Below are 12128 nucleotides of genomic sequence, written 5' to 3'. Positions count from 1 at the left end.
TCACGCAGAAAAGCCAGAGGCGGAGAAGTGGGGCAGCAGAGGAGCCCACTCACCTCGGTGCCGCTCAGCCCCGTGGCTCCAGCTTCACCCGGTGGCCCGAGAGGACCCTGAGTTCATTTGGGGACAAAACAGGAGACTGGCATCAGCTCTGGGTTACTCGGGGGAAGGCAGGAGGGTGAGTATGGAGCCAGCTGCTTTGCACCAGAGCTATGCTGGGTTGGGCCACCCTGCAGGGATGTCCCCTGCCCATCCCTGTGGCAGAGAGAGCAGTTACCTGCTGGCCCGGCTCTCCCTTGGCGCCCGCTGCTCCTCTGGCTCCTGCGCACCCCGTGTAGCCCCGGAGCCCGGGGACACCCGCCAGTCCCCAGGCACCCGCTGCGCCCTGCAGTGCACACAGACAGGGGCACCAATTACACCCCACCCCAACCCCATCTGGAGCAGGGTCTGAGCAGCCGCCCCTTGAGGGGCTTCAACTACACCGAGTGATGGCTCTCGCTGCCTGCTTTGCAAATCCCCCCAGAGTTTATTCTGCACCCCGACCTCTCCCAGCAAAGGCAAACGCCTGATTTAAGGACATGTCTTGCCTGGGCAGGCCGGCACTGCAACATGGGAAAGCTGGGATGCAAATGGCATTTATCCTGCAGCCAAGCGCAGGGCATCGGTAACACATCTGTGGCTCTGTGCATGTCAGGGCCACGACCATAAAATGCATCTCAGGGCAGCGCAAGTGCCTCTGAGCACAGGGCGGTTCCTGGAGCCCTCTGACCTTATGGACACCTGCGGATTTGCTCTGTGAGAGCAGAAGACGGGGAAGCCAAATGCCCTGGACCTGCTTCAGGCAGACTCCGACAGCCGAGCGTTAATTGCACAACGGCCACAGCACTTTTGCATGGTTTTTAATAGCTGTATTAAAATGCCTTTAAGGAGCTTTGGTTTTAGGGAAACCAAGAAAATGATGACTCGGTTACAAAGCCATTGCAGGGCAGGACCCAGGAGACTCGGCCCGGCATTCGGGCTGGCAGAGCTCGCTTTGCGGCCACCCCCTGGGTGACACACAGCCCCAGCCCGTGCAGGGACAGGCTCTGCTACTTCATCAGAAGATGCCACCAAACCTCTTTCCCAGGGAGGTTTTGCAGGGGCAGGGCCGGTACTCACCGCCGAACCGGGCTTGCCGCTGTCTCCCTTGACTCCATCATCTCCAGCGAGTCCCTGCGGTGACGTTGGGGATTTAGAATAAGCCCATCACCACCACGTGCTTTGTGCTCAGGCCCTCTGCAAGTATTTTAAGCACTCTCTCCCTCGCACCACGTTCAGCTGGCCACGGCACGTGCCCAGGCAGCGCCCAGGCACTGTGTGGGAGTGAACATGATGCGATAGCAGGAACGGGTCTTCCACAAGGCATCCCTGGGTGCCAGACTGAAATGGTTTGATTTTTGGGGCTGGGGGCATGTAAGTACCTCCTGGGAGTCAGTGCCAAGATGCGAGGCATTAAAAACACCTCCTCACTCCTGAGCCCCCTGGCCTGGGCAGTTAAGGGGCAATAAATCCTTTGGGCTTTGGTTTGTGTTGGAAACCGTGAAGCACTGGTAAAGCCTTTGAGAGCTCCTGGCTCTAGAAGATCCCAGGCACCAGTACCTCTAATCCAGTAGCACCAGTGGGTCCGTCCATGCCTCGTGGCCCTGGATCTCCCTGGGGAAGAAGGGGAAACAGCTCTGTCCCCAGCAAACCCCTTCCTTGCCTTGTTGACTTTGGATCTCAGGCAAGGAGGCAGGGAGTGTGCCATGGCAGGTCCTCCAGGTCACCAGCCTGCCCAGGTCTGACCCAGCTCCTCCACCACAGCCAGCCCCACCATGTGCCCCATCAGCCAGAGGCAGAAAGCAGAGCTTGGGAAAAGACCAGAAAAAGGCATTTCACCCAGAGATGAAGGGTTGGAGCCATCACCCCACCGTACCTTCGCTCCCTCGGGACCGTCGAGCCCAGGAGGACCTCGGAGACCCGTCCCACCCTGTTCAGGGCACAAGCAAAGGAGCCCCATTGATTTAACCCTGCCCAGTGCTCCCAGTCACAGCCACGTCCCCCTGCCTGCCACGCCAGGTCCGTGATCAGCCAAAATGGGAAGAGGGACACAAGCTGACTTACAAGCCGTCCTCTGGCTCCAGCAGGTCCTGCAGCTCCGGTGACACCGACCTGGCCCTGGGACACAGAGGGAGACGTGCTCAGCAGGGTCCCAGCCCGGCCCGGGGGTAGGAGGCTGGAGTTTGGCTGGAGGCAGCATTAACCCGGACTGCCCGGCAAGTCCAAACTGTCCCTTTGTGCCAACAAGACCCAATTTTGGTGTCATGCCCATGAGACACGAAACTCCCTAATTAAGGAGATTTACTAATTCCTAGTATTTTCTGCAGCTCCTGAAGCCCAAGGTTTCCCGCCGGGGGTGAGCCCCGCTCCTTGGCACCCAGCACCCAATGGCCAGCCTGCGGGGATGCCGGGAGCCCGGTGGGCTGAGGCAGCCCCTCTCTGTACTTGCCAGCAAACCTTCTTGGCCCTTCTCTCCTTTATGGCCTTTTTCTCCAATTTCCCCCGTAGCAGCTCCTGGGCCAGGCGCTCCAGGAAGGCCCCTGGGGCCAGCATCACCCTGCTCAGGGATGGAGACAGAGGTGTCACCGGAGAGAGGAAAAAGGAATAGCAATTAAATGAGTTTCTGCATGGAGATGACATGTTTCACCCTCTCACTGGGTGCCACGGACAGGAGAAGTTCACCCTAGGGTGCTCAGGAGAGGTGCTGATGCCAGGTCTGAGCCCCGCATCTTCAACGGTCCTCAGCCACGGGGACACCCCTGTCCTGCTTCTGCCCCCACCACGCCAAACTGAGCAATGGAGGCTGAGCAGGCTATGGATGTCCCCAAGGTGCTGCAAGGAGGGACAGAGTTAGAGGCACTCCTCACCTTCTGTCCCTGTGGTCCTGGCTCGCCCGGGGCTCCAGCATCACCAGCGTCACCCTGCCCAGAGGGGAAATATCAGCATCAGATGCAGCAGCTGCTCTCCAGCCCCATCCCAGGAGGGGTTAAAAGCCGAGCTCTGACTTCCCCACCCTCCTCTGGCTGGGATTTTGGTGCTGGGTAAGAGATGGCCCCACAGCTTCGCCTGCACGGGGAGGTCACCCCCAGCCGTGACCCATGCTAGCCCAAAAGTGAGTGAGGACAAACTGTGGAGCACAGACAAGCAGCAGCTCCCCCAGCAAGGGGACCCTAAAGCATCAGCCCCCTCCTTCCACGGGGGCACCTCAGCCTGCCTGTGGCCAAGCCAGTGCGCTGAGTGGCACACCTTTCCTGTCCTCATCCCGTCCCCACCCCCTGGCAGAGGACGCCGGTGGGCAGCAGTGACCACCGTGGTGTCAGCCAGCACACATACCTCCTTTCCTTGCTCCCCGGACCTCCCCAGTGGCCCCTCTGGCCCATCGTCCCCTGGCTCCCCGGGGCCCCCTCTGATGCCCGGAGCTCCGCAGGTTCCTGCCTCTCCCTGGACAGGACAAAGATGAACAGGATTATTCTTGGCTGACTTTTCCAGCTGACCCTGGCTCTGCCCTCCATCGTTTCTCACCATCAGCAGCCCCGGTTTTCCTTGTACCAGGTACCAAAGCTTAAGGGGATCTGGACCCTCCTACCACACCCAGCAACATAAATCTCCAGGCATGAGGATGCCTGGGGGGGGGATTTCAAAAAGCCCCATGTGGATTTAGGTGCCTGGCTGCACCTACAGCAGCGGGGCCAGGCGAGCCCAGCGCTGCCGGAGGTATCACCCCCAGCACCCAGCGGGAACCGACCTGCTCGCCTTTGGGCCCCGGCTGACCCTCTGCTCCCGGCGGTCCCGGTGGTCCCTGGGGAGGAAACACACAGCCCAGCCCTAGCACAGCTCATTTATACCACACTGCCCAAAACCTTCGGCTCAGGTAACGTGGACACAGCTTTAACCTTCTGGATTACTTAAGGATCAACAACCACCTCCCTTCCCATCCCTGGAGAAGGCACGCAGGAGGAGGCCGGCTGGAGCAGCCCCAGCTGAGGGAAGGACAGGGTTCCCCAGCTGACGTACCTGCTCGCCATCCAGCCCGCTGATGCCGACTTCCCCAGGATCTCCCGCATCACCCTGCCGGAGGACACACAGACATTAGGACAGGCAGCCGTGGTGGTCCTCCACGCAGGTCCTCTGCACACCCCGCTGCCCCGGCCCCCGCAGGAGGGTTTCCAAGGCTCTTTTCCCACCTCGCACCAGACACCTAAATCCCCATCCCACTGGGCAAAGCCAGTGGCCAAAGTGGGAGGCGTGCTTGCACCTACAGCCCAGGGGAGGAAAACCCCGCTTTGGGCAAGCAGAGCGACCCCAAGGCTCTGCCTGCCTGGGCCGCTCAAGACTCACCTTCTCTGTCCTTACCTTCTCTCCTCTCATCCCCGAAGGCCCTTCAGGTCCGTTTGGACCTTCCCGCCCCTGAAAACAAACAGGCCATATCAGCAGCAAGGCATTGCACTAACTCAGGAGGCCTTCTCAGCTCCTGAGCGTGGGTGGCAGGGGCTGGAGGTCCCCAGCACACCACGTCCCCACAGGCAGAGAAACCACTCGCAGCTTCTCAAGCCCCTTGCACCAGCTTCCCTTTTCCTTCTCTTCTTGCAGGTGCTTTCGGGAGCTCCCTTAAAAGTGTCGCACCAGCAAAATTGTTGCACTGGGTCCTACCGGTGGAGAGCAAATGGCTGAGGCAGGAGGTTGTGTTGTGCATCAACTGAAGGAGCCACATCTGCACTCACCGGGTACCCAGGTGGGCCAGCAGCACCAGCCGCTCCAGGAGCCCCCGTTTCTCCTGCTGAGCCAGGCTTCCCGGGGACGCCGTCCAGCCCCTGTGTGCCCGGAACGCCCTGCAAGGCCAAAAGGCCACTTAGGCACTCCAAAATGCAGCGTGGGGTGCAGCTCCAGGGAGGACAATGCCAGCAGGAGCCCTGTGCCTGAATCAGTTGGGCCACCACGGGGTCTGCAAGGTACTAGCTGTGCCTGGGGGGTCCCAGTGCCTCATCACTGCGGGTGCAGGAGGGCACTGCTGTCCCCATACCCGACTTGTCACCACCCAGCTACCCATGCAGAGTTTGGGTCATTCTCTGCCCCACGACCAGCCCGGGGACGAAGCTGCCTCCAGAGTGGGCACCTATCTTTCATCCCAGCAGACATCACCCAACTTCAGCCTACAGAGCATCTCTACACGCTACAGCTCTCCCACTTACAGGCAGCCCTGGAAGCCCTCGAGGACCTGGGTCTCCCGCTCTGCCCTGAAACAAGAAGGATGCTCAGCAGCGTGGTCATGGCAAGGAGGCACAGAGAACCCCGAGCAGGGTGAGGCTTCGCTTGGACAATCCCCATGCGCCTGGGCCACCTCAACGGTGTCCATGCAGTATCAGGACGAAACCCTGCCAGCAACAAGCAGGACCAGGGTCCTGCCTGCTTCCACAAAGGGGTCTGGGATCCATGCTGCTAATGCTATAGGTAGCACACGGTATGTATTGCAGAGTATTGCACATCGCAGGGGAATGCAGCAAAGGGAGCGGAGCAAGCCAGGCACACAGGGAGCATGGCAAGCCCTACCTGGAAGCCGGGAGCGCCTCGTGGACCAGGGGGACCTGGCAGGGCCTGGGGGAGGAGAGCATCATCAGAGCCCCGTGCCGCAGCCCTGACTGGTCCCCTCTCCCCAGTTTAGCCCCTTGATGCTGGTGGCAAAGATTTCCCATTTTCCCATACCCAGCCCAGCAAAGGCGACTTGCTCAGTGCTTCTCCAGGGGGAGCTGGAGCTGCCCAGCACAGCAGCAAACAGCACTCACCTTGGGACCAGCTTTTCCTGGAAATCCCGGTGGGCCTTGGGCTCCTGTTTCTCCCTGTTAGGAGGCAAGAAAGATTTGCTTTCCAATGTATGTTTTAATGCAGCAACCTCTTAAGGAAAAAAAACCCAAACAAACCCAACAAAAAACCAGCTGCCTGGCATCATATAACAAGCCACAGGAGTTTGGGCAGATGAAGTGCTGGAGAACCACCGGTTCGCCCAACATAGGAGCCAGCTCCAGCCGTTCTCCTCCTGCCACCCCTGCAACCTCCCTGGCATGGCTGATGGAGACCGTTTGTGGACACCACCCAAACCCATCCATTGGGTTCAAGAGCCCAACCCAAAAATGTTTTGGAAGCCTGGGCTCGCATCCCAGCGCATCCCCTCACTGCTGTGCTGGATTTCCCAGCCCTACCTTGTCTCCCCTGCGCCCCGGCCTCCCACGGTCGCCAGCAGGTCCCGGGTAGCCCTGGGGAGAGCACGGTGTTAGGAGGCAGCCGGGGCCGCCTGGCATCTCCAAGGTTTTGGGAGAAGGCGGCTGCTCTCGCCTGGGGAAGTGCAGGACCCTGGGCACAGCAGGAGCCCTGGCAGGATGGCGAGTGCCTGGCTGGAGGCAGCGCTGCTCCAGCGAGCCTCCCCCCACCCCCACTGCTGCCTGCACGCAGGCAGGCAGGCAGCGCCGTACCCCCCTCCACGGGCAGGTCTATCACTTACATAGGTACCGACAGGTCCTTGCGGTCCCTCCGAGCCAGGCTTCCCAGGCAGGCCCTGCCAGGCAAGACGAGGGCGTTAACAAACCTCCGCTCCCGGGATGCAGGCAGGCATGTTCCTGTCCTTGGTGTCCACGTCTGAACCCACGGGATCCCCCCCAGGTTTCCCCATGGCAGCCAAGAGCCTCTCAGGGCTGTTCACCACCATCACTGCTCCAACCAGCCCCCCCGTCATGCTTATGGCCCCCCAAAACCCCAGCTCTCACCTTTGGGCCCAGGGAACCCAGGTCTCCGTCAGGTCCAGGTTTTCCCAGAGAGCCCTTTGGAAATATTTGGGGAAAAGGCGTCAGTCAAAAGGCTGAGATGAGACAAGCCCCGCTGAGCCACAGCTGCTGCCTCTGTGCTCACAGACAGGCATCACCTGGTCCAAACTGGGTTGCTGGGGATAAACTCCGCCACCGTGGCCCATCCTGGTGGCTCCTGCACACCAGCACCCCATGGCTGGCTCTCCGGCAGGGTTGTCACCGGGGGAGGTGACGATACTCGCTCTTGGGCTCATCACCAAACCCAGCTGAGGGCAGGCTCTTCAGGGAGGAGCTCTTCCAGCTGCAGGAGCTGCTCTGGGTCTCCATCCCAGTGGGCAAGGACGTGGGACTGTCCTCCCTGAACCTGTACCACCCGTTTCCACCTGGGATGGAGCAAATGCTTTGATCCCCTCCCAGGACCCAGGGCCACGCTGCTATTCAGCCACCCAGGTGTGAAGGGTTTCCACGGGCTGCCGTCCCCCATGGAGACCCCGCTAGGCTCGGGGAAGCTGCAAAGTCCCTCGGGCAGGCTGATTCCCTGGGGAAATTATTCTGTTCTTTCCTAGCCCCAGCTATTTCTGCCACTGAGGCTTTTTTGTCATTTAACAAGAAGTTAAGATCAGGTCCTACAGATGCCCTGATCCCCTGCCGGTTCCCAAGGTGGGAAAGTCCCATATCCCCCACCAGCCAGCCCTGCTGACTTCCCACCTAAGAAAAGGCAGAGTTCCTGTAGAAAGAACACTTGTTTTCCTTACTATCGATCCAGGAGGTCCTGCGTGCCCGCGGCCCCCCTGCAAGCCGGCAAAACCCTGGAGGAAAGGGCAGAAGATGAGTGATGGGGGGAAGGCTGAAGCAGGAGGGATGGAGAGGCTCTCCCCTGGCAGTGTGTGGTCCGAGACCAACCCAAAGCAGAGTGCAGCACCGGGGGCCAGACGCAGACAAATGCCTCAGCCCGTTGAAGGCAGCGCTGGTGCTTTCCACTTCAAACCAGCTCTTTGGTTTCTCGTTGTTGAAGCACCGCGGCTGTGTGTGTACACGCACACAACGCCCACACGTGCATCTAGACAGCGCCGTGCAATGCTAACAGCAAACTCAGCGGTGCGTCTCTTTGACCCACAGCACAACTTTTTTCATATTTTGTTTTGAGGAAAGTGCCAGATTTTTTTTTCTTTTGCATTTCAGAGCAAAGATAAACAAATATTAGAAATCCTGCAGAAAGGAAAACTTGCTGCCAGGCCAGGTCTTGTGCCAGGGATGAGAAATCATTTTGCAACAGTCAGTTCTTAAACGCACTGCCCCGTTCCCTCTCCTTCACCCTTCAGCACGATTCTCAGCAGGTCCCTGCCTGCAGCCGCACCCAGAGGAGCACCCTCCGGCTGGTCTTGCTCCATCAGGGCCACCCACCACCTGCGCCCCATCCTATGGACGTGCTTTTGAGGCACATCCCCAAGGGGAGTGAGCTGAGCAGAGGGGAGGAAGGACAGAAATCAGACAGCTGTGCAGCTCTACTCACCGGTGTTCCCCTCCTGCCTGGGCTGCCCACAGCCCCTGGGGGACCCTGCAGGACAAGGCAGGTGACGATGAGGATGGGGAGGCAGAGGCAGCCTCTCCCAGTCCCACCGTGCCAGCCCAGAGCCAGCTGATGCACATCATGGCAAGGTCCAACATGGTGTCAAGGTCTTGACCCACATGGCCATGGATGGGGGGGTTGGTAAGTCTGCCCCCACCGGGCTCAGCTCCCCCTCTCAATACAACCCACCGCCCCAGACCTCGCCCGCAGTCAAGTACAGAGTGTAGGATGGGAACCTGTGTACCAGGCTTTCCTTCTGCGCCTTCTGCTCCCGGGATGCCCCGCGAGCCCTGAAAGGAGAGTCTCGTCTCAGGAAAGCAGAGCCCGGTGGCAGGGTGCCCCCATCGAGGGCTCATCCAGCCCCAGAGCCTCCCTCCAGTATTAAAAGGTGGCAAATCAGTGGTGGTGTGGTCCCCAGGGTGCTCATCTGGACTGTATTGGGACATGGGTTAGTTAGTACGTGGCTCATCCCCGCACAGCTCCTGCAACTCCTCCCTGCTCCATCCCACCTTTGGATGCGATCGCTGGGAAATAACATGAATGTGGGAGGGAACCCGTTCCCACTGTGAACATCTCGACCATGTTTTTTCCCCTCTTGCCCCAGCTATTTATTCCTGGCTCCTTCACCAAACACGACTGAATAACAGAGTTTTCTTAAAAAGTTGTTATTTCCTGAATTTTCTATGCTCAGGGTTAAGAGGGAAGTTGTGGTGTTGGGCAGGTGGCTTGTCAAAACACTTCATGCAATGTGCAAAAGCCTGAGCTGCTCATCTCCAACTTATCCTGTGCAAATTCCCAAGCAGATCCCAACCCTCTGATCCGGCCGCATCCCAGGATACGCTGCTCCCCGAGAGCTGGCTTCCCCGTCCCAGCGCTGATGGCACCACGCGCCAGCACAGGGACATGGGTCATCTGCTACTTACGGGCAGCCCAGGGACTCCAACCAGCCCACGCTGACCCACGCGGCCCTGGAAAACAGGAAGCATTAAGAAAAGCATCATTCTGCCAGCAATAAAGCTGCAGATTTGGAGGCAAAGCTAGCGCCCAAAGATGCCACGGCTCAGCCCCAGCACATCCCAAGCCACCCAGTGAGGGGTCTCCAGGGTTGTTTCAATCTCCCACAGCCAAAGAAGCTCCAAGATTCAGCTGCGAGTACCAGCCCCCCATTAGTTACCCGGGCTCCCCGTGGTCCTGGGGTTCCCTTCGGGCCATCAGGTCCTCGGCCTCCCTAAAATTCACACAAAGGGGAACACAGTCATTTTAGGCCACCCCGCAGGTCTCCCCCAGCCCCTCCACCCCGGTGAGCACCGAGGGGACTCATCCAGCCACCAGCGCGTCGGCAGGTCGGCACATGGCCGTAGCGGGTGCAGGGATGCCACACACGGGGTGGGGGGCCAAGAGGCTGGGGACCCTCCCCGGGGGGGCATCGTAATGCTGTCCCCTGGGTGCTGGGACCCACGCTGGAGGTCACGGGCAGGGTGGCTGCATCCCTGCCCCTCCGCACGAGGACAAGGGCAGCCTGTGGGGAACCAGGGGACACAGCAGCAAATGCCAGCGCTGACCTTGGATCCCTCGCTGCTGTTCAGCCCCGCCGGGCCGATCTGGCCTTCTTCCCCCTGCCAGGAGAGAGGAGAGGAGTCGGCCAGGGCAAAGGCAGCCTCTGATCCTCTGCCTGCTCCCCCAGCCACGCAGCCACCGTCCCCCTGCCTTGTGTAGGGGAGAAACACAGGGAACATGGCCGGAGGTAACATTAATTAAATGGCAATGTGACCTGGGGCACCAGCCGGCCTTTGGGGTGGGGATGGGGGTCGTCCCCCATCCCTCAGGTTTATAAAACTGGCCAGAGAAAAAAAGCTCAATGGATTCAGTGTTGGCCCAAAGGAGCACAGTTGAGTATTTTCATTTCCTGCTGATCAAATTAAAGGCAATTCAAAGGACTGGTGTGCCGAGGCTCCTGCCTCCTCCGTTACAGCCCCAGCAGGGCAGGCACAGCGCTGCTTGGTTGGGTGGAAAAGGCACCGCCGGCAGCGAGATGAGTCGTGCTGCATCTCCATCTCTTGGAGAGGTGGGAGGATTCGTTTCTCATCCTGAAGAGTGAATGTGAGAGCAGATCCAGACAGGCATCCCAAAAGCCCTCCGAGAGGGAGGGCATCACACGTGGGGGGATGCTGCAGCCCAGAAAGGTGGGTGGGAAAATATAATCCCCACTTCTCCTTCTCCTGAGAAGCTGGAAACCACTAGAGATAAGCAGCCAGCCTGGCTTCAGCTCCCAGGTAGAAAAATTGATCTGCAGCTGGGTTTGTCCATCCTGACAGCTCACTCAGAGCAGACACTGCAGGAGAAAGCACTCTAAAAATCGTGCCTTTTTTCTGTGGCTCGGCGCTTGGGAGCTGGCGAGGGTCGGGGCCGGGCAGTACGGCTGGTGAGAAGCAGGGCAGCTGGCTGGGCGACAGCAGCCCTCTGGAGCTGCCAGCACAGGCTCCAGGAGGCAGAGAGCCCAGCAGGAGTCGGAGATGAGCAACAGTTCAAGAGAGCGATCCGTGAGCCCTGTGCTCTCAAAATACCTGTGAAGGGTGCTGACATGGAGTGGGGACTCAGCGGGAACCCTGCAAAGATACTCGGGCAGAGGCAGCTGGGGAGGGCTGCCCTCAGACCTGCTGGAAATCCCCTGCCTCAAGCTGCCCTCTCCTCGCATCGCTGAATTTCGGGTCATTGATGGGGGCAGAGCCAGAGGGGTCTGGAGCAGCCGGGTCAAAACTCTGTTGGTGCCAAGTGCTGTGGTGCTGGGGGCACCTGTGACCCTGAGGATGGGGGCTTTGAGCAAAGCTCCCCGCGGCTGAGCAGAGGCCAGCGGTGCCCGAGCAGCGTGGAGGGAGATGCCGTTAGAGGGCTCCCTTAGCCCGCAGCAGCTCCCACCGCCCCAACGAGCGAAGAAATACCAGTACTGCTGCCAGGTGGGCTTTTAGCTGGGGACAGTCCAGTGCCTTCAGCCCGCGGGAGGAGGAAGAGGGTGGTGGAGATGCCCAGGACACTGGAGGGGAGCCAGGATTAGGCAGTGGGAGAGAGCAGCACTGCAACGCGTGGCTCTTGGGCAGGCACCAAGGCACGCCGCCCATCGCCCGGGCTCAGGAGCAGGCAGGAGTGCTCACCCCGGGCAGGGTTGGGGCAAGGCAGCGCTGCCCACGCTGCCTGCATCCTTCAGGGCTGTCCCCTCCCCACGCCACCCGCCTCACGACATGACACTGGGCACACGCACGTCCCACCACGCAACACCCCGGACCAGCCGCGGCACTTACATCTGGTCCCCGGGGCCCCGCCGCTCCTCGGGGGCCGGGAAAGCCCTGCAAGCCGACCTGGCCCCGAATCCCTGGGGGCCCTTTTGCTCCTTGTGCTCCACGTGGACCCTTGGAGGAATAAGACACAGCATGTCACAGCAGGGCTTGCAAACAAGAGGGACAGCCAGTGCCTGGGGCTCCCCCGCCCACGGGCAGGAACCCCCCAGACAGCCCATCGCTTGCTGCCCCGGCTCTCTGCACACCCGGCCTTTGGCATGAGGCCACTCTGGGTGAACACCCCACAACCCTCCTCCGAGAGCATCCCTGGGGCACCAACAATGGGGCAATATAACATTTTTAAACAGCCAAAGCAAGACGGAGCAGGGAAGGATGGATCAGGGGCGGCAGCGTGGT

At 60.1% G+C, this 12128-nt stretch overlaps 1 protein-coding gene across 1 annotated transcript in view; it reads right to left on the bottom strand.

Moving 5' to 3' along the window:
* The window catches only part of LOC143168841 (uncharacterized), a 100700-nt gene that overhangs the window by 6962 nt on the left and 81610 nt on the right, over nucleotides 1–12128 (bottom strand). The window contains exons 27-52 of the mRNA XM_076355773.1: nucleotides 11736–11843; nucleotides 10002–10055; nucleotides 9614–9667; nucleotides 9363–9407; nucleotides 8676–8729; nucleotides 8383–8427; nucleotides 7625–7678; nucleotides 6831–6884; nucleotides 6569–6622; nucleotides 6270–6323; nucleotides 5856–5909; nucleotides 5623–5667; nucleotides 5265–5309; nucleotides 4797–4904; nucleotides 4429–4482; nucleotides 4090–4143; nucleotides 3821–3874; nucleotides 3409–3516; nucleotides 2943–2996; nucleotides 2525–2635; nucleotides 2140–2193; nucleotides 1952–2005; nucleotides 1636–1689; nucleotides 1156–1209; nucleotides 275–382; nucleotides 54–107 (exon numbers count right to left, since the gene is read on the bottom strand). Of these exons, the coding sequence (XP_076211888.1) occupies nucleotides 54–107; nucleotides 275–382; nucleotides 1156–1209; nucleotides 1636–1689; nucleotides 1952–2005; nucleotides 2140–2193; nucleotides 2525–2635; nucleotides 2943–2996; nucleotides 3409–3516; nucleotides 3821–3874; nucleotides 4090–4143; nucleotides 4429–4482; nucleotides 4797–4904; nucleotides 5265–5309; nucleotides 5623–5667; nucleotides 5856–5909; nucleotides 6270–6323; nucleotides 6569–6622; nucleotides 6831–6884; nucleotides 7625–7678; nucleotides 8383–8427; nucleotides 8676–8729; nucleotides 9363–9407; nucleotides 9614–9667; nucleotides 10002–10055; nucleotides 11736–11843 (1641 nt within the window). The remainder of the gene's footprint in view (nucleotides 1–53; nucleotides 108–274; nucleotides 383–1155; nucleotides 1210–1635; nucleotides 1690–1951; nucleotides 2006–2139; nucleotides 2194–2524; nucleotides 2636–2942; nucleotides 2997–3408; nucleotides 3517–3820; nucleotides 3875–4089; nucleotides 4144–4428; nucleotides 4483–4796; nucleotides 4905–5264; nucleotides 5310–5622; nucleotides 5668–5855; nucleotides 5910–6269; nucleotides 6324–6568; nucleotides 6623–6830; nucleotides 6885–7624; nucleotides 7679–8382; nucleotides 8428–8675; nucleotides 8730–9362; nucleotides 9408–9613; nucleotides 9668–10001; nucleotides 10056–11735; nucleotides 11844–12128) is intronic.

This window comes from Aptenodytes patagonicus, chromosome 18 (genome assembly GCF_965638725.1).
Source record: "Aptenodytes patagonicus chromosome 18, bAptPat1.pri.cur, whole genome shotgun sequence".
Lineage (NCBI taxonomy): Eukaryota > Metazoa > Chordata > Aves > Sphenisciformes > Spheniscidae > Aptenodytes > Aptenodytes patagonicus.
This window is presented reverse-complemented; position numbering and strand designations above follow the sequence as displayed.